The sequence below is a fragment of the Amphiura filiformis genome, chromosome 12 (assembly GCF_039555335.1).
Source record: "Amphiura filiformis chromosome 12, Afil_fr2py, whole genome shotgun sequence".
NCBI classification, from domain to species: Eukaryota; Metazoa; Echinodermata; class Ophiuroidea; order Amphilepidida; family Amphiuridae; genus Amphiura; species Amphiura filiformis.
The window spans coordinates 44,088,448-44,110,617 of NC_092639.1; the positions used below are offsets into that span (position 1 = coordinate 44,088,448).

The window sequence follows — 22,170 nt, forward strand, 5'->3', positions numbered from 1 at the left end:
AAAACACACTACAACAATATTTTTGGCCAAATATTTTGTCAACACTTAAATAACATTATGTTAAAATATTTGCACCCAGCAAGCACAGAAATGTTCTTAAAATGTTTTTTACAAAACGTTTTAATAACATTTAAATGTCGGGTTATATAAAGGTCGTGAAAACATTTTAAAATTATTTCTTAACTTTAGTATAGCCAAGGGGCTGTGCAATAATTATTAGCCCCTCCCCGTTTAATTTTTCAAATGGTGTGCCAAGAACGCCCCCCCCCCCACATCCGACTCGGTCTGCCCAAATTGCTTGCCCCCCCCGATCTGAAATATTTGAACGTTTTTAGTGTTTTTGTAAGCATTGTGCCAAATATTCCTTGTCCCTCTCCCTCCCAGCTTGCCAAAAATTGACCCCCCCTCCTCTTGGCAACTTTTTGCTGTGCCCAACGAATCTCCCTCTGTTCAAGTCAAAACTCCCCCGTTATTAAGGACTATGCTAATGATTTAAGGATTGACATGTAGAGAATAAACCATACTTGATTGACAGAGAGTACTAAATTTGTACCTATTACGGTTTGCTCATTCCTTATATTTCTGGGGGTTTTTTTCAAACGATTTTCAACCATGCAGAAAGCCGAGAAAGACCCTTGATTTTGACTGTTCGCAGCTCCAAAAGTTCTCATTTTACTTGTGTGCAGCTCCAAAAGACACCCTTTTACCGGTACGCCGCCAGCTCCCGAAGACCACCACCTAAAAATTCCGAGGGAACAAACCATCAATTTTTTTATGTGCCCAGGCTCCTTTCCCCCCACCACCCCACGAATAAAGCAAATTAGCATTTGTTAACCATGCTAACGGCAAGCAGGAAGATGCGATTTTAAACATCTTACAACTTTTCTACACACTTACAATTCTACACACTAACACTTACTTTATTACCAGTCGTTTAGTATCGAATTTAATAATTGTTCTCTATTATCAATATCATGAGTATTTGGAATGCTCAGATGTCATGGATATGGAAGAACTATTACGACGGAATGTTAGTGATATACGTATTTACAACTGCAGGGATGCAGATAGGGTCCTACGTATAAAGTTGTGCAAGTATGAAAGAAAACGATAAACACTATTAGTATACACGTATACGAAATACGAAATGTATGTAGAATAATTAAAAAATAAAATATAAATAGGCATATTGCCTTGTATGGGCCCAACGAAGACGGACCTCCCTCTTTGCATGCTTTTGGTTCTTTGATTCACCATGCATGATTCTATAGATTCAGTGGATCCAGGGGGTGCAAACTGCCCCAACAACTATCAAAGGACATGAAAGAAAAATAACACTAAGGGGGCTCGGGGGATCCCCGGGTTATCCCCCCCCCCCCCACCGCGCGCGGTCGTGGGCTTTGCCGCCAGTTGCCCCTCATTGGGCTCCCCCAGTTGCCTGCACCCTATCAAGGGCGGCACGAAGGCGACATCGGGGTATTTGCAGTGGCGCCGGCGCCAGGAATTTGTCCGGGGGGGCATTGGGGTAAAGTGAATTTCGGGGGGCAAAATCAACAAATTTTGCGCAAAAATGCCGTAAAAAGTGGAAATTTTCCTAATTTGGGTTTTTACTGGGGCAACAGGGGACAAGAATTCTGACGGGGGTATTTTCCCCCATGTCCCCCGTGGCGCTGCCACTGGGTATTTGTCCCTCATTTATGGACTTGCCGCCTGTGTCCTCATTTAGGGGCAACACGAATGGGCATTTGTAGTCTTGACATGCTTGAGGAGAAATTTCCAATTTTGATGGAAAGAATCGAATATGCACAATATTCGACATGTTTGTTACCTCAAATATTGGTTTTCCCTTGGGTTGGCCGCCATAAGTTTATCCCCCATCACTGACAATTGTTCCGGGGCGTTTAACATAATTTCAAGCATTTTGCATGAAATATAAATAATTATGTCTAAAGTTAATAGCACGGGAGGGCAGTGGCGTGGCGTAGTCAAGGAGCGGGGAGGGCGGGGGAAGGGGAAGTCTTGCCCTCCCCCAACAGTGGGATGCTGGCCGCCCTGATCATGCTGATATGTAAGATTTTTAGCCCATTTTTGACTATTTTCGTCAAATTTCCCGGGTCAAAGTTCCCCCCTTAAAAGTTGGTTTGCCCCCCTTGTTCCCTCTTTGCCCACCCGCTGAAAAAGTGCTGGCTACGCCACTGCGGGAGGGGATACCGACCAGTGGCGTAGCGTCATAGGGGCACGGGGGGAGGCGGGGCACGTGCCCCCCCCCCCCTCGACTGCAAATTTTAGAAAATCCCATAAGAAAATGGCCAAAAAACGACTTGTGCCCCCAATCAGACCCGGTGTCACTCAATTATGGTCGGTGCCCCCACCCCCCCCCAATCGGATGACACACGCTACGCCACCCATAGCTATCCTTTTCCCACCGTCACCTCATGTGCATGTCTGTGAGTACACAGCTGCCTTAAATACCTTCAAAATTGCCCATTCCTCACATTTCTGGTCTTTTCCCGGAACCACGCAAGACCCTTGCTTTTTACCCCTTTTTCGGTACGCCGCGCCGTCAGCTCCCAAAGACCCAACACCTCACAATGGATGATGTGACGTGGGAGGGGGGACTTTTTGAATTTATCTGTTGATGGACATTTCAAGCAGACAGGGAATTGACCCAAGATCGGGCCCAAGTCACTAGACTTTCGCGATTCGTTTTCTTGCACCATGTGAGATAGTGATCATAGTCTGAACCCGGGGGGGGGGGGCTGCTGGGGGCTCATCAAAAAATTTGGTGGGTATGTTCCCGCGGTATTTTGAGGTGGTGGGTCTTTGGGAGCGGTAAAAGGGGGTCTTTTGGAGCTGCGAACAGTCTAAATCAAGGTCTTTCTTAGCTTTTTTGTTGAAAATCGCCTGAAAAAAAAACCCAGACATACGACGAATGAGCAATTTTGGGGTCTTTTAGAGCTGAAATTATAACATCAAGGGCCTTTCAGAGCTCTATTTTAGTCAAATATATAGGGGTCTTTCAGAGCTACGAAATCCAAAAGGGGGTTCTTTCCGGGGGAACATACCCGCATGGTCATTTGTGTTAAGTGCCCCCCCCCCCGAGTCTGAACTGAGTATAGTCTGGTAACTTAGAAAAAACAGGGGAAGTGATTTGAGGGGAAGTAATTTAAGTGAGTGTAATTGAAGGGGGAAGGAATGAGAGAAAGGGGAAGAAATTGGAATATAATGAAGAAGAAAAGAGAAGGAAGGGAAACTTAAGGACGAGAAGGGGAAGTAGTTTAGGGGGAAGTAATTTAAAGGAACCGTGGCAGTGGCGTGCGCAGCACATTCAAAGCCCGGGATTCAAAGTGGCGGGGCCAGGTTGTTCAGTTCCCCCGAATGGAGTGTGGTTAGGGTGCGGGCACTGCCCTGGGGGCACTCAACTTAAATTTTGGTAGGGGTGTGAGAGCGCCGAACTTTGGGAACTAAGAACTGATTTTCGGGCAAAATAGGGGCTTGAAGAACTAAAATTAGGGCCAAATTATAGGCTGTTGAGCTAAAAATTTCTAAATTATTTCCAAATTTGAGCTTAAAGAGCTACAATTGTCAGAGTTTGAGGCTCAAAGAACTGGAGCAAATCCAAATGTGGGGCTTAAGGAACTGCCGGAGAGCCTGAAAAAGGGACCCTTGAGCGCCGCACATACCCGTACCACCTTAACATGTGAGTGCCCCCGGGGCACCGCTAGCCGCTTGCCGCGAAGCCCCTCACGGGTGGGGTCCAGGGGAAGCTCTGGGGTTTTAGCGTTTTTAAAGGGCAAGGAATCCTATTTTGAGGGGGGCAAATTTTTCCGTTTTGGCAACGTCAAAAGTGACGGACTCTTTCATAAATACTTTCTCAGAGATTTTTCCTTCCACGGGACCTTCCAATCCCCCCCCCCGAATGACTGATGTCACGCGAATGACCAACAAAAGTGGGCGGGGGGATGTGCAAACCCCCCTGCCCCCCCCCCTTTTTTTGCGCACGCCACTGCGGGAAGGAACGAGAGAAAGGGGGAAGAAATTGTAGAATGTAAAGATTTTACAAATGGGAATTCCCATGTAATATTGCGAGAACAAGGAATGGGAAATCCCAGTGTCATCTTGGGGGGTGGATAATATCTGGAATAGCTCATTGGGTTCCCAAAAATCTGGCATGTGCAAAGGGTTGGGGCAAAGATTTTTGGTAGGCCAAGAAGCTCCGAGAAGGATAATCCCAGTGTCATCTTTGGGGGGGTGTGGATAATATCTGGAATAGCTCATTGGGCTCCCATAAATCTGGCATGTGCAAAGGGCAAAGATTTTTGGCAGGCCGAGAAGCTCCGAGAAGGACCGAATGCATTTTTGGCACGCTAATTTGTACAGCCCGTAAACTTGTTGGAAAATTACAGACTGTAACAGTTTGTGAAAACTTCTTTATTTTTAATATAGGCCTAAAGCTAAAATATCAGGCAATTGTAGATAACAGATGTTTTCCTCTCATCATCACTTGAAGATATCGAGCTATACCTGTGATGATGCTATTTGCATGTTCTCCTGAGCACCAGAAACAATTACACAAGGTCGTACAGGTCAAGTTTATCCTTTTTTGTAGGGCCATTGTGGGATTACATCATTTTGAAGGTCTATGGTCCAAACATGTTTAATAGTGTTACATAATAAAGGCCACCATAAATTATGTTTTCAGCATAAACATGATAAGGGACGCACCATAGATTCTGGGGGGGGGCATGTGAGTTTGGGTCAGGCCGAAGGTGGCAGATTTTTTTTTTCAATTTTATTTTATACCTAGGCCTATACAGAGTTGGGTGGGATATTTTTTTTTACTCATCAGTGAGGCGCAGTTCTTTTTTCGTCTCACTAGTGGGTGAAGTTTTTTTTCTCCAAAAACTCCCATGCCCCCCCCCTCAGTAGAAATCAAATGGTGTGCTCCTAAAAAAAGTATCCCTCGTGCGTACCACTGTGGAACATATTGGATGTATGCGTATTAGGCCTATCTACTCCTTTCTAGAATCTGTTAAGGGGGTCCTACACCCCTGGCAAATTTTGTGCCTATTTTTGCATTTTTCTTAAAAACTATAGCAGATTGGTGACAAGTAAGATATGTATATTATAGGGGCAAGGACTACACTACTGCACTGAAAATTCAGCAACTCAAGGCAGAAATGACAGAAACAACCGAAAATTGAGCCTCCCCTTATGATCACAAAACCTTCCTAAAGTGTTTCTTTTCTAGGCTAGAAAGCATCTCAACTGGAAGTTGTTTCAACATCTTACTAGTTCATAAAATACTCTGAGTACGTTGACATTCAGTACACTAACCCCTCTCGACTAATGATTGGGATTACTCCGTTTTGTGAGTGCAAACAATAAACTGAAATAGGTATCTGCCCATTTTTATGCAATTTAATTACAATTAAGGGGGAATAATACCCTGATTTTCATCAGTACCCCTCTTCTTTTTTTTCTTGCAAATTTATGAACTACATAAATATGTTCATCATCTCATGTCCTAAACTTATAAAATATCTCTACCTACAAAGTGATTTTAAACCATTTTAGAAAATCATTTTAGCCCTATATATTCTTTTGTTTACTGTAACCTATAGTAACTGAGATGTGTGTTTCATAACAAACCATAATTTATTCTATTGAACATGTCCAAGTAGAATACATGAATAGAATACATTAAATCCTTTGTTATACTATCTATAGAAATGTACTCACTGATTATAACACTGAATAAATTAAATAGGCCTAATCTCTTCCACATAGACAATTTAATACTACACCATGTATGTATCTTCCATAATGTGTTGTTAGGAAAAGAGATTAAAAAAGGCTATAAGGTCATCAAAGGTCAGGTTATAGGTCAATTGGTTCAGGTCAAATTCAGGCATCATTTCTTCACTAAATGCAAAAAAATGCAAAAAAATGCAATGGGTGTAGTACCCCCTTAAGGGCCAACATTGAGTGTAAATGACACAAATTTCAGCTTAAAGAAAATTTTAATTGTAACAGGTTTATAGGGAAATAGCACGCCGTACTTTGTAATATGTGAAACATGCTTTCTGAAATTACTATTTAACGATACTTGAGTGTACGATACGATGGTGAAGTGTACGATGATGCACATTGCATGTTTTTTCAAATGTATGTATGATGAAGATGAACGATGTGGACTTTCCGCCACGCATAACGAACTTAAAGTACTTGCTCATGTTGTATGAGGAAGCTGTGCAGGTGGATGTCCGATGAAAAAAATCGGTGATGCACGATGTGGATTTTCGCCACGCATGACGAACGTGTGGCGTGTGTATGATGATGTGAAAGCGTTCGACACTACGTCGTGCGTAACACTGTTCATCGTACACCTTCATTATCTACGGAAAGCCATATCGCATATTGTTGTATGATGATGAAATTTTGCACACAAGTCTATGGAGAGTTACATCATCATACAACATTTGTGTTGTACGATGAAAAATGTGTTGTATGATGATGAAATTTGGAAAACTACGCACGACGTGAAAAAAATGTTGCACGATGATTTCACACTCTTCGTCAAATTTTCATTGGCTCATCATTATTGTATGTCTGATGATGAAGGTGTACGATGAACAGTGTTACGCACGACGTAGTGTCGAACGCTTTCACATCATCATACACACGCCACACGTTCGTCATGCGTGGCGAAAATCCACATCGTGCATCACCGATTTTTTTCATCGGACATCCACCTGCACAGCTTCCTCATACAACATACTTCAAGTTCGTTATGCGTGGCGAAAAGTCCACATCGTTCATCTTCATCATACATACATTTGAAAAAACATGCAATGTGCATCATCGTACACTTCACCATCATCGTATCGTACACTCAAGTATCGTTAAATAGTAATTTCAGAAAGCATGTTTCACAAACTACAAAGTACGGCGTGCTATTTCCTACAAACCTGTTTCAATTAAAATTTTCTGTAAGCTGAAATTTGTGTCATTTACACTCAATTTTGGCCCTTAATTGTAATTAAATTGCATAAAAATGGGCAGATACCTATTTCAGTTTATTGTTTGCACTCACAAAACGGAGTAATCCCAATCATTAGTCGAGAGGGGTTAGTCTACTGAATGTCAATTTTTTGTTTCTTAAATAGCCTATACGTACTCAGAGTATGAACTAGTAAGATGTTGAAACAACTTCCAGTTGAGATGCTTTCTAGCCCATAAAAGAAACACTTTAGGAAGGTTTTGTGATCATAAGGGGAGGCTCAATTTTCGGTTGTTTCTGTCATTTTTGCCTTGAGTTGCTGAATTTTCAGTGCAGTAGTTGTAGTCCTTGCCCCTATAATACATTATCTTACTTGTCACCAATCTGCTATAATTTTTAAGAAAATGCAAAAATAGGCACAGAATTTGCCAGGGGTGTAGTACCCCTTAACACAACAGAGATTCTAGAAGGAAATAGGCCTAAATACGCATACATCCAATATGTTCCACAGTGGTACGCACTAGGGATACTTTTTTTAGGAGCACACCATTTGATTTCCACTGAGGGGGGGGCATGGGAGTTTTGGAGAAAAAAAAAAATTCACCCACTAGTGAGACGAAAAAAGAAAAGCTCAATTATTCCAGTAAACGTTAGCTTTGTCAATTTTATATTTCCATTAGAAGTATGTAGAAGAAGTATGTAGATGTATGCAGTTCCAATATTAAAAGACTAATTATAAAAAAAAAGTAGTATAGGCCTAATTCCGAACAATTCAACCTGTTTTTATGTAAAAACATGTGTTGATGTTCATGTGCAAGACAGTCGGATAGTGATATCTAAAGCTGGCCAAGACCACAAAGTTAGAAGGCTTATTTTTTTTTAAACAATAGGCCTACTCTTTTAAATAATGAATAATTTGGTTGACATAAAATATCCATATATGCCCCAATGTATAACTTATGTTTGATGAGTGTGTTTAAAGAGTGTGAGCGTATAGCGTGGCACATGTTAGACCAGCATTCTGCTGAATCGGGGTAGGCCTCTACAAGGCCTAAATGGTAGGCCTAAATGAATAAAATAAATAATTAAATAAAATACCTGAACAGTACAAGCATCTTTGGTTATATAGAGGTGTAATTATAAGACACGCAACGTTGTAAAAAATGTTCACTGTAGCTGCAATTCGCAGAAGTTTAGTACACTGCTGGGTCCCGTAAAATCAGGCCATTTTTACAGGGACTTAATCCCCTTGGCGTTGAAGTCAAGCCAAAAAACTTGGTTCCGCAAACTGATTTGGTGTACGTCATGAGCACACACAAAAGTATATTTCAAGTGTGACGTTTGGGAAAAAAATTATTTTGATCTAATTCAATCAGTAATTTTCAGCAACATGTGGCATGTTTTTTACCCAAAACAAATTAGATTTCCAATAATTGGTGTATTAACTAGATAATACATAGGTGGTAATTATGTAGTCTATCAGGAAATATGCAAACCATTGTTCTTAATTATGACGTATTTTCATCATAATTTACGGCACACTATAGATTCTCGCGTTAACTTTAACTTCAAGCGGCTTTAATGGCAGAGTGGTTTTGAATACATAATCCTCTAGACGTTAAAGTTTGTGGTTTCTAACTCCATTTCGCAAAGTCTCTATTGTATAATAATTCACTTCAATGCTTGAATTTGAAACCCAAAAGACTGCACACATGGCACCTGCTCGCTGATTCACTCATGCACTGGCTGCTCACTCACTAATTCACAGCTCAATTTCGTGATTTAACTGCATGCATTGGAATATTTATTCACGCCAGTGACATTGACATTGTTTTCTCCATCTCATATACATTAAATGTGTTCCGATCGTTGGTAGTTAAGCCCGTAATTAAGCAGAATCGAACGATAAATTCTTGTAAAAAATCACGCACTCGCAATGTACAGGGGTGTGTTGACATTTTGATGACAGCTGCACAGCCACAACCGTACTCTTTGCCCTATATACAAACAGGGTACGGCTGGTACGTGACCCGATGTCGTCGTCTTTATAGCCAATCACGTTTGACTATCGTGACATGATAAACGGTCACCCGCTGATGTTGCCAAAGCGATGTCTGCGGTTATCTGCGTACTACGCACAGCCACATAAAGAATATGTTCCACGATGTACACGAATTTGATAATTTTTCTATTGTTGTACTTTGTAAGATTCTAAGGTTTGAAGTTTGCCATATTTTCACAATTTTGTGTACAACCGTATGGGGCTCTCCCGCCCGGCTCTCCCGCCCGGGATCCTCCATTGACACATTTTACTTATTGAGGTATAAATTTTAAAGTAGTTGTCCAATTGACTTGGGAGTTTTTGTATTTGAAAAGGAATATAAATATCTACAAAATGACACAACATTTTCTACAAAATCCCGGTACAAAATAGAATAAATCAAACTTTAAGTGTAAAGAAAGCGTTTTCATGTTACGGATCCATTTTTGGGTGACCTATTTGAGACGGGGACTGCTCTATAATCCGAAGGTTCTATAATCCGAAAGTCCTTTAGTCCGAAGGTTCGCTAGTCCGAACACGTGTTCATAGCATTCGCAAGTCCGAATTTAAAAAGAGGTTCTCTAGTCCGAAAAAAATTTGATAAGAGGTTCTTTATTCCGACGGTTCTTTATTTCGAAGGTTCTATAGTCCGAATTTTAAAAACGGTTCTCTAGTCCGAATATGAAAATAGTCTCTATAGTCCGAATTTTAAAAAGAGTTCTATAGTCCGAATATAGAAATAGGCTCTATAGTCCGAATTTTAAAAAGGGTTCTATAGTCCGAATATAGAAATAGACTCTACAATCCGAATTCAAAAAAGGGTTCTCTAGTCCGAAATTGCAAAACGGTTCTATAGTCCGAAACGGATACCGTGTTCTTTAGTCCGAATCAGTAAAAAGGTTCTATAGTCCGAATTTTAAAAACATTAACATAACCTCTAGCTAGATAAGTCTAAAGCAGAGTTTATGGTAAACGAGATGACTCTATTGCTAAAAGGGCGTACACCACCAAATCACGATGTAATGTATATGGATTCCAGTAAAAACAAAAACATTTTTGGAGATACTTTAGCCTTTCTGTGGAAAAAAAAGAGAGGCATGTTATAGCTTAAATAAATATTTGAGAGCTACACATGAACTTGGATCGCCCAAAAAGTTGCATAACACAATTTTTGAATAAAGTAGGCCCTCGGATTGAAAAATGGCCAGAAACGGGTTTTCAGGGTAGAGAACGGGTCGAAAATGATGATGATTTAACCACAAGACTACCCGTACATTGAAACATTTTACACCCCCCATAGCAAGATAAAACTTTACTTTAACTATTCTGTAAACTAATTTGTTTAAATGACTAAAATTTGTTTAAATGAAAAAGCCGCAGCATGAAGAAAATATCACCAGAATAAAGGTGAACGTAAATTTACGCTACGGAAAATATCCAGAGAAACCAACCATGTTAATGTTAAACAGCAGCGGATTTGTATTTAACAATAATGATTTGACACTGAAACAAATGATAAAAATAAAATTCGGACTATAGAACCCGTTTACCAATTCGGACTAAAGAACACGGTATCCGTTTCGGACTATAGAACCGTTTTGCAATTTCGGACTAGAGAACCTTTTTTCAAATTCGGATTAGAGAACCTATTTCTATATTCGGACTAGAGAACCTTTTTTAAATTCGGACTATAGAGCCTATTTTCATATTCGGACTAGAGAACCGTTTTTAAAATTCGGATTAAAGAACCTCTTTTAATATTCGGATTAGGGAACCTTTTTTTAAATTCGAACTATAGAACCTTCGAAATAAAGAACCGTCGGAATAAAGAACCTTCGTAATAAAGAACCGTCGGATTAAAGAACCTTCGGACTAAAGAACCGTCGGAATAAAGAACCGTCGGACTATAGAGCTTCCACCTTTGAGACATGCGACCATTTATATTTATTCATATTTTGTTGACATTTATCAAAAGATGACCCGAAGGTCAAATAAAATTACATGATAAATTTACATTGATAAAAACAACAAACATGCAAAAAAAAAAAAATAAGAATGCCATCTATATTACCCACAGAATAATATCACATTTCATTTACAAAAAACAATATTGAGCTTTAAAATAAACTTTCGGATGAAATCCCATGGATGTGGGATGAAATATCAAGTAAGTCAAATATTTGTTGAGAGAATTGTTTAAAATCTCTGTTTATCAGCTTTTAAAATAGTTTTATTTAATTATATAAAGACGAAAGAAAACATTGCATAATACACTTCAGAAATGGGAATTACACGGCCTCTGCATATGCAGGATACAAGGAGTAATAAAAAACCACTTTCTGGCTTTAAATGATCCTGCATGCACATTTTTGGAGTTGCTCGAGTGACTTCGTTTAATTTGCTGCTAACGAGGAGTGTCAGGCTACATCTGCATACTCGAGAATAGGGCGCACATAACCTTTGTACATAGTAAATAGTTCTTCATCATTGTAATTTGAAAACGCGTTTTTTTCAGCAGTTTCAACATATACAACTTACAGTTGGACTTCTTTGTTATTTCATTAACATTTTGTCCAACTTCAGGTCGTTTTGAAGGTGAACACCTAATATCTCAGCCTCAGTTAAATAGTTAAAAGGCTATCTTAAGCTAAATAGGGTGGTGTTTCCTTTTTAAAACAGAATTGGATGGCCTGACACTTGATAGGTTTCTTTACCGCAAACAATCGCAGCTTCCATGAAATAAAGCAAACTATATTTCTAGTCAATATTTTCCTTATTGGTTCAGATTTTTCAGAACGACCACCAAACAGTTATTATTGAAAGCCGTATAATTTTTGCACTGGTAGATAGATAAATTAAAAGCATAAAATGTCTGCATATCTAGATAGATGAATTAATATTCAATGTCGCCTTTGCCTCAATAAGACTTGGGACAATCACCGCATGGCCACTCTGGGACGCCAGCATCAGAGCAGTCGATCTTTGCTGTACTGACAAATTGAAATGTTTACCGCAAACATTCGAAGATTCCAAAAAAGAAAGCAAAATATGCTAGAGTTTGCACTGGCAGAGAAATAAACTAAAAACATCAAATGTCTGCATATCTAGATAGATGAAGTAAAGTTCACCTGAGTCTGAATAGCTACGGAATAGCTAATGACGCATTTGCCTCAGTAAGACATGGGACAATATCTGTATGGCCATTCTGGGATGCTAAAATCAAATCAGTCGATCCACCCTGTAGGGACAATCTGAAACGTGGTTACCATCTTAAATATTTCAGAATGACCCCTTTATAATTATTATGAAAAAGCCTTAGAATTTTTACACCGGTAGAGAGATCAACTAAAAGCATCAATTGTTTGCATATCCAAAAAGATGAAATAAAAATCATCTTAGTATGGATATCCCATGACGCAATATATTAGCAAAAGCCATAGAATTTTCCCACTAGTTGATAGATAAACTATAACCATAACATGTATTGAATAGGTAGATAGATGAAGTAAAAATCACCTGAATCTGGATATCCAATGACGCCTTTGCCTCAATAAGACACGTGACAATCTCTGTATGGCCATCCTCGGAAGCCAGAATCAGAGCAGTTGATCCATCCTGTAAAGACAAATTGAAACGTGGTTACCATCGAATATTTACCGCAAACAATATGAGCTTCCACAGCATAAAGCAAAATATATGTCTTTTTAGTTAACATTTTCCATATTGGTCTAAAATGTTTCAGAATGACCCATTTATAATTATTATGAAAAAGCCTTAGAATTTGTTGCACTGGTAGACAGATAAACTAAAGGCATAAAATATTTCCATATCTAGATAGATGAAGTAAACATCACCTTAGCCTGAATATTCAATGACGCCTTTGCCTGAACAAGAAACGTGGCAATCTCTGTGTCTCCGTTCTTGGATGCAAACATTAGAGCAGTCCATCCACCCTGTAGAGACAAATCGAAACGTGGTTACCATCTAATATAGTTACAGGAAACAATAGAAGCTTTCACAAAATAAAGCAAAATATTTGCCTTTCTAGTTAAAAATTTCTTTATTGGTTCAAAATGTTTCAGAATGGCCTCTATATATTATCAAAAGCCATGGAATGTTTGCACTGTTCAATAGATAAACTAAAAGCATAACATCTAGATAGATGAAGTAAAAATCCAGGATATGCAATAACGCCTTTGCCATCATCAGAGTAGTCCCTCCCTCCTGTAGAGACGAATTTGCAACGTAGTGGTTCTTTCTAGTTAACATTGCTCTTCCTGGTCCAAAATGTTTCAAAATGACACCTACATGTACGTATCAAAAGCCATGTATTTTTTTGCACTGTTAGATAGATAAACTAAAAGCATTGACTGTTTGTATAATTGAGATAGATGAAGTAAAGTTCACCTGAATCTGGATATCCAATGACGCCTTTGCCTCAATAAGACACGTGACAATCTCTGTATGGCCATTCTGGGAAGCCAGCATCAGAGCCGTGGATCCACCCTGTAGAGACAAACTGAAACGTGGTTACCATCTAATATTTTCCGCGGACAATAGAAGCTTCCACAAAAGAAAGCAAAATATAACACTGTATACTTTCATTCTGGACAAAATTAAGTGCACTTCGTAGTGTGCTGCAAAAATTATACAAACCATTATCCATTCAGAAACAATGTTTTAGGACAGACTTGTTGCAATCTACAAAGTTCATTGCATAGTTGTAAAACGTGTAGACTTGGCATTAATTACTATATAAGAATTTCATGGTGTGTATCGCGTAATAATAGCAAGTGCAGTGGGTGAGATGGGCAAGTTTCCGCCCCGAAGACATAAATGTCACGATTTAGGACACAAAAATTAAAGGCGTGTAATTTAAAAATTAACTGTTAAAATTCTACATAGGGTGCAGGTCGTTATAGTACTCACACTTATTGAATTGGAGCACAATCTGCGTTTTGGTCACGTTTTTGCTTTCATTTATCATTTATGATTATAATTCTTCGCGATTGGACTGTCATAATTATTTCAGTGGAAAAATTTAAATTTATTTGGATACGGTCATCAGGTTTGGAAGTCATAGTTGTCGAATTCAGCACCATGGCCAAACGTATGAACATGGACGTGATATGCAGGCTCAGATAAGATAATCATGATAAAAAGCCTGTCTAATTCCATGTTTATGATGGATTTATGGACATTTGAAGGTCTGTTATAGGGATTTGAGTATTTTTGAGTATTATAAACTAGGATCGTGTAGAGGTATGACAGGGCTACACACAAATATTTGTAATATTAAGCTTATGGTTTACATTACCCTCTCCTTCATCTGCAATTTAGATGAATGATATTGCCATGGCAATGTGAAATTGAATAATTGTATAGCGAGTTTATTTGCTAAACATGCACAATTTTACAGTTTAACATGACGCGTAAAGTTGTGCCTTAATTAAAGGTGCCGCGTCATTCTTAAGGAAGCATTGACGTACCAGTCATTGACAAAAAAACACCACTGTGACAATTTAAAATTAGTAAAAATTTGCCACAAAATGAAAACCACCAAACTGTTTCCTTCTGTAATATTTTCTGATGTGTTTTTAATTATAACAATTCTCTGACACAGTGAATGTATATAGGCCAACTTCAATTTGTTACTAATGATTTGTAAGCTTACCTAAGCAAAACAAAAACAAACTAAACTAGTGGTAAATGGTGGTCATAGACCACAAACCTAGCTGGGGCGTGTTGGTGTTGTAGAGGTATCTGACACCTGCAAAATGTCCCAAAAATATTCCCCTGGTCATGAGGTTTGTTGTCACCGAGTTTGAGTCCCGTACTCCTTACAGATGTCCAGAAAATGCAACTCTAAGATCTTACCCCAGATGACCTTTGACCTGACCCCTGCAAAATGTAACGAAAATGTTCCCCTGGTCATCAAGTTTGTTGTCACCAAGTTTGAGCCCCGTACCCTTTACAGATGTCCAGAAAATACATTTCTAAGATTTGACCTCTGCATGACCTTTGACCTGACCCCTGCAAAATGTTCCCCTGGTCATGAGATTTGTTGTCACTGAGTGTGAGTCCCATACCCCTTACAAATATCCAGAAAATAAAATTATAAGATTTGACCCCAAATAACCTTTGACCTGACCCTTCTAAAGTTTTCCAACATATTCCCCTGATCATTAAGTTTGTTGTCACCATGTTTGAGATCCGTACCCCTTACAGATGTCCAGGAAATGCATTTCTAAAATTTGACCTTTGCATGACCTTTGACCTGACCCCTGCAGAATCTTCCCTTGGTCAGATTTGTTGTCACCGAGTTTGAGCCCCATACCCCATACAGATGTCCAGATAATGCCATTGTAAGATTTTACCCCTTTAATGACATTTGACCCCAATTCTGTATGCACGTTATAGGCGTGTGGTATAGCTGATGCATATATGCAAATGACATCATTGTACTATATAATGTGTGACAGAAGAAGCATTTTGAAGGTATTTGGTTAAATACTGGAAATGCCCCCTTAATGACCTTTGATCCCAATTCTGTTTAGACAATATGGGCACTGGATATAGCCGATACATATGTGCAAGTTACGTAATTGTAGGGTGTATCGTGTAGGAGGAGTAGCATTTTAAAGTTTGTTGCCAGAAGAAGAAAGAAAGAAAGAAGAATCGGATAGAAAAACAGTACCTAGCTCGGGGGTTAAAAACCCCCAGCTAGGTAAAGAACAACAATTATTGTACTTGTGCAATACAGTATGCATGGGAAGGGGAAATCCACCCACTCTTCATAATGATGAGTTTTAAAAATTTATATTTCAAAAGTCGCTGAATTTTCCCAGGGGGCTGGCATTTTCTTCGGAAGATGTGGGTCCCAAATAGACTGGGGGTCATACATTTTTGGAAAGAAAAACAGGGGAAGTCACAAAATTTTTGATGATCAAAATGTAGTGTGTTTATGTTATTCAAAAAGACTGATTTCAATACCATTTTAGCCTGTTAAGGGGGTAAGGTATATCGGTAGGAGGGGCATAAAATGTTTGTTGCCAACATAGGAGGTCGCAATTTTATTGACGTTGACGTTTTGTAAATTTGGGACACCCACCCCCCACCCCCAACCCACCCCCCACCCACCCCCACCCCCACACCACCGCCACCGCTTTCGATAAAATGCCATCCCCCTAAGTATAGCTTTGTTACATAATATGTTCTTATTCAGTTTTTTAACTTTTTCTTATGATCGAGCCAAAACGACCTTGGACTATTATATTAAACCAGCCAACACACCTTTACTTACACACACAACACACAGACACTGTACATGTATAGCCTTTTCATGCCAGTCATGCATATTACATGTAACTGAGACTACCTGTGCCGCAGATAATAGGAGCTTCCACAAAAGAAAGCAAAATATATTTCTTTCTATTTAACATTTTCCTTATTGGTTCAAAATGTTTCAGAATGACTCCTTAAGGGCTGGGGTATGAACGTTTGGACAGTATTTATTTTGGGACATTAGAGCACATCAGACATATCGAATTGCATTCTGAATACGAAGAATGTCATTCTGATATCAAATAATTTTGGTTTTTGAAATTCGCAATTTAATACACATTTTATGGCAAATCATGAAAAATTGATATTTTTGATATTTAACAGTACTCGAAGTAAACTTTATAAATCTGATGATTTATACTTAACGTGTATGTAGGTGGGATGAAATGCCGACGATCAATTGAAAATTTTGACCTTTCGTATTGAAGATATGGATTTTTAAAAAAAAAAAAAAAAAAAAAATTAGGTCTTTTTGGGAAAAAAATCTATATTTTCAACATGAAAGGTCAAAATTTTCAATTGACCGTCGGCTTTTCCTCCCTGCTACATACACTTTAAGACTATATCATTAGATTTATATAATTTACTTCGAGGACTGTTATATATCAAAAATTTGAAAAATATCAAATTTTTATAATTTGTCATAAAATTTATATTATATTGTGATTTTCAAAAATGAAAATTATTTGATATCAGAAAGACATGCTTCGTATTCAGAATGCAATTCGATAGGTCTGAGGTGCTCTCATGTCCTCAAAAATACTGTCGAAACGCAATAAACGCTCATTTTAGATCCCTTAATATTATCAAAACCCAAAGAATTTTGGCCCTGTTATATAGATAAACTAAAAGCATTAAATGTGCCATATCCAGATAGATTAAGTTCACCTGAGACTTAATATCCAATGACGCCTTTGCCTGAATAAGACACGTAACAATATATGTTTGGTCATTCTGGGAAGCCAGCATCAAAGCCGTTGATCCACTCTGTAGAGACAAATTGAAACGTGGTTACTATCAAATATTCACCACCAACAATTGGAGCTTTCACAAAATAACGTAAAATATGTGTCTTTCTAGTTACCATTTTCCTTATTGGTTCAAAATGTTTCAGAATGACCCCTCTATAATTATTATGAAAGTCGTTATAGTTTTTGGCACTGGTAGAGAGATAAACTAAAAGCATACAATGTATGCATATCTAGATGGATGAAGTTAAGTTCACCTGAGTCTGGATATTCAATGACGCCTTTGCCTCAATAAGACGTGTGACGATCTCTGTATGACCATCCTGGGATGCCAGCATCAGAGCAGTCCACCCGTGCTGTAGAGGCAAATTGAAACGTGGTTAGCATCTAATATTTGCCGCAGACAATAGAAGCTTCCACAAAAGAAAGCAAAATATATTTCCTTCTATTTAACATTTTCTTTATTTGTTCAAAATGTTTCAGAATGACCCTTAAATATTCAAGTTATCAACTGTTAAAGAATTTTGGCACTGTTAGATAGATAAGTGAAAATCACCTGAGTCTGGATATCCAATGACGCCTTTGCCTCAATAAGAAACGTGACAATCTCTGTATGTTTGTTCTCGGATGCAAGCATTAGAGCAGTCCATCCATGCTGGAGAGAAAAATGGACACGTGGTTAGCATCTTATATTTACCGCAAACAATTTATGCTTCCACCAAATAAAGCAAAATGTTTGACTTTCTAGTTAGCTATGGAATTTTTGAACTGGTAGATAGATAAACTAAAACCATAAAATATAAAATATAGAATAGATAGATGAAAGTAAAAATCACCTGAGCCTGGATATCCAATGACGCCTTTGCCTTAACAAAAAACGTGACAATATCTGTATGTCCGTTCTCGGATGCAAGCATTAGCGCAGTCCATCCATGCTGAAGAAACAAATCGAAACGTGGTTACCATCTAATATTTCCCGCTTTCACCAAAATAAAATATTATTTGCCTTTCCGGTTAACATTTCTCTAATTGGTTCAAAATATTTCAGAATGATCCCCTATATATTATCAAAAGCCATATAGAAATTTTGCACTGGTAGACATGTTTGTATATTGAGATAGATGAAGTATTAAAAGTTCACCTGAGTCTGGATATCCAATGACGCCTTTGCCTCAATAAGACACAAGACAATCTCTGTATGGCCATTCTGAGATGCCAGAATCAGAGCAGTCGATCCATCCTGTAAGGACAAACTGAAATGTGGTTACCATTCGAAATTTACCGCATACAATGTGAGCATCCACAGAATAAAGTAAAATTCTTTTTAGTTTTTACATTGTTGGTTCAAAATGTTTTAGAATGATCCCTTAATATCAAAAGCCATATATTTTTACACTGGTAGATAGATAAACTAAAACCATAAAATATCTAGATAGATGAAGTGAAAATCACCTGAGCCTGGATATCCAATGACGCCTTGGCCTTAACAAGAAACGTGACAATCTCTGTATTTCCGGTCTTGGATGCAAGCATTAGAGCAGTCCATCCATGCTGAAGAGACAAATCGAAACGTGGTTACCATCTAATATTTTCCGCAAACAATTGGAGCTTCCACAAAATAAAGCAAAATATTTGCCTTTCTAGTTAAAATTTTTCTTATTGGTTCAAAATGTATCAGAATGGCCTCTATATACAGTCATGGAAAAAAAGTTTGGAATATTTTTATTTTCATGTCTAATGCAGTTTTCAATCATATTAGGAACAGGCTTATTGTTCTGGCGTAATGCTCAGTTGAATTTAATTGAAAGATACAGTTTGCAAACAAAGAATTACCTGAGGTAGCGCATTGCAAAGGAAGGGTCACACAATCGCAACACTTTTTGGTGGTTTCTTTGTATCACAAAACAAGATTAAAGACACTAGCAAACTTAATTGTTTAAACAAAAACTTAAACTCTCATTGTGACATGTTCAGATAAGTCTCTTGCTTGAGATAACACAACTCAATATTTGGTGTGTCCACATGTCATGTACGCGACGTGACATTCACTCGACCAGGTTTACCAAGGTTCCTTGTGGAATATCTTGCCAGCAAGCAAGGAGGGCGTGTCTAAGTTTCTTTAGGTTGATTTGGTTGGTTGTCTATGTTACCTAACCTGCGGGATACTCTAAAGGGTTCATATTCGGGGTCAAAGCCGACCAGTCCAGCTGTTCTACATTCTCATTTTCAAAAAATTCCCTCACGAGTAGGGCCCTGTGCGCCGTGGTGTTGTCATCTTGGATCACGAAATTGTTCCCGAAGTCTCTTCTTGCAAACGGAAGCATAACTGTATCTAGAACATGCAGGTATTGGTCCTGATTCATGTGTCCTTCTAGCATGTAGAGGTGTGAATTCGACCTACTGTGAAATGCTCCCCATACGGTGATTCCACAACCATCTCCCTAGACTCTATGCAGATTATGCAGGGCTTGACCAATCTTGTATGTAGAGGGTCTTTCTAGTTGAAATTTCTCTTACTGGTCTAAAACATGATTACTATATATTAACAAAATCCTTAGAAATTTTGATCTGGTAGATAACTAAAAGAATAAAATGTTTGCGTATCTAAATAGATGAAATAAAAATCACCTGATTCTGGATATTCAACATTTCTCTTACTATTCCAAGATGTTTCAAAATGTTATCAAAAGTCATGTAATTTTTGCACTGGTAGATTGAAAACATAAAAATGATTGATATCTAGAGAGATGAAGTAAACATCACCTGATTCTGTATATCCAATGACGCCTTAGCCACAATAAGACACTTTCCAATCTCTGTATGGCCATTCTCGGCTGCTAGCATCAGAGCAGTCATTCCATCCTGTAAACGCAAATTGATCTTTAATTACAATATAAGGTTTGCTAAATCTGCAGCTTCATGCATTTCTTGTTTTATAAAAGAATGGTTTTATCATGTATACAGGGTGTCCCAAAAAAAGAGAACCCTCATTGAGCCCTCTTTTTCTCCTATTTTTAAAATGCTGATCAAATATATTTTCAAATGTAAAGAAACCTTGATTCGTTAGCTTTCATAAACCAAAACAATTATTTCAATCGGCTCATAACTTTTGAAGTTATGCCCTTTTAAAGAAAAGTACCCGTTTTTCACTTTGTCCACGGAGGAGGTTTGGCTACTTCAAGATTGCAAATGAGTACATGAATATCAAACATTCCTCAATGATAGCTTTATAAAAACAACTTTATTTAGGGAATGGGCTTTACCGGTGGGTTTACATACATACATACATCATCATTTTAATTCATTCAAATCAACATACAAAATATAAATAAAAGACACAAAATTTGAATGAGGAGATGCTCAAAATGCCCAAAGGCCTGAAGCGAGCACCCCCTTACACTGCCCTAAGTTACAACATACAATCACACAAACTTAACAGATAAAAGAAAAAAGAAAGAGGAGAAGAACATGCAAAGAAAGAACCAATATAAATATTTGTAACGTTTCAATAAATAAACATTCCACAGTCCACACAAGAAATTGATAGTTGGGTTGGAAATGGGTGAGGTCATTAAATAATGCCTAAATATTAGATGTAATTTTTTTATTAGACTTTTCTTTATTTGTAACTTTTACCGATTTTGCCATCTTTATATATTTATCAGTAATATTCCAATTCCTAGGACCGGCAGCTTTTATTGTTTTGTGAGCAAATTCTGTTTTTGTATGACATATATTATAGTCATCGGCATTTCTTGTGCGATACTTATGTCGATTTATCTGCTGCATGAAATAGTTGTCGAATGCTACAGGTAGCTGATTTGAAAAATGTTTATACATAAATATGCTAAATTCCGTATGATATGTGTCATAAACATTAAGTAATTTATACTTTTTAAAAATAGGAGCAGAGTGACATAAATAATGACTATTTGAAATGATTCTAAGTGCCTTTTTTTGCAGTACAAAAATCTTCTCTAAGTAGTTCTTACATGTATTTCCCCATGCTAAAATAGCATAATTGATATAAGGAAGAATTAATGTACAATATAGTGAATATAAAACTTTCTCTGGTACAAAGTGCTTAATTTGGTTTATTACTCCAATGTTCTTTGTTATCAATGTGTATTTTCCATGTCAAATTTTCGTCAATTGTCACTCCTAGGAATTTGGTCTTGTCAACCCGTTCTAGGGTAGTATCGTCCAATATGATATCTTTTTTTACATTATTTGATATACGTGATGTTTCATAGTTAGTTCCAAGCACCATAAAATTGGTCTTACTTGCATTAACTGACAGCTTATTCGTCTTAAACCAATTATTGACTTCAAGTAATTCTTTATTAACTAGATCATACTTAGACAAAATGTCTGTATGTGAATAGGTGATAGTGGTATCGTCGGCAAACAATACAAATTCAAGAATCGATGAGGTGTTTGTGATGTCGTTTACATACAAAAGAAATAATAATGGGCCCAGGATTGATCCATGGGGCACTCCACATTGAATATTTTTATATTGAGATTTACATGAATTATAATATACATACTGTTTTCTATTTGATAAATAATCTTCAAACCATTTCAAGACATTACCTCTAAATCTATAGTATTCCAATTTATATAATAATATGCTATGATCAATGATATCAAAGGCTTTTGACAAGTCCAGGAATATTCCTAAGGTTGTTTCTTTTTTTTCAACTGAATTACTGACTTTGTCAATAAATTCTAAAATTGCCATATGTAGAATGTTTTGGTCTAAATCCAAACTGTTTATCATTTAATATGTTATATTTGTCAATATAATTCAT

The 22,170-nt window shown here is 37.7% G+C and overlaps 1 protein-coding gene across 1 annotated transcript in view; it reads right to left on the bottom strand.

Annotated features, from left to right (window-relative positions):
• Positions 1 to 22,170, bottom strand: part of LOC140166262 (uncharacterized) — a 146,274-nt gene that overhangs the window by 70,148 nt on the left and 53,956 nt on the right. The window contains exons 4-13 of the mRNA XM_072189670.1: positions 20,120 to 20,218; positions 18,809 to 18,907; positions 18,498 to 18,596; positions 18,193 to 18,291; positions 17,913 to 18,011; positions 17,614 to 17,712; positions 17,277 to 17,375; positions 13,452 to 13,550; positions 12,899 to 12,997; positions 12,561 to 12,659 (exon numbers count right to left, since the gene is read on the bottom strand). Coding sequence (XP_072045771.1) covers positions 12,561 to 12,659; positions 12,899 to 12,997; positions 13,452 to 13,550; positions 17,277 to 17,375; positions 17,614 to 17,712; positions 17,913 to 18,011; positions 18,193 to 18,291; positions 18,498 to 18,596; positions 18,809 to 18,907; positions 20,120 to 20,218 — 990 coding nt within the window. The remainder of the gene's footprint in view (positions 1 to 12,560; positions 12,660 to 12,898; positions 12,998 to 13,451; positions 13,551 to 17,276; positions 17,376 to 17,613; positions 17,713 to 17,912; positions 18,012 to 18,192; positions 18,292 to 18,497; positions 18,597 to 18,808; positions 18,908 to 20,119; positions 20,219 to 22,170) is intronic.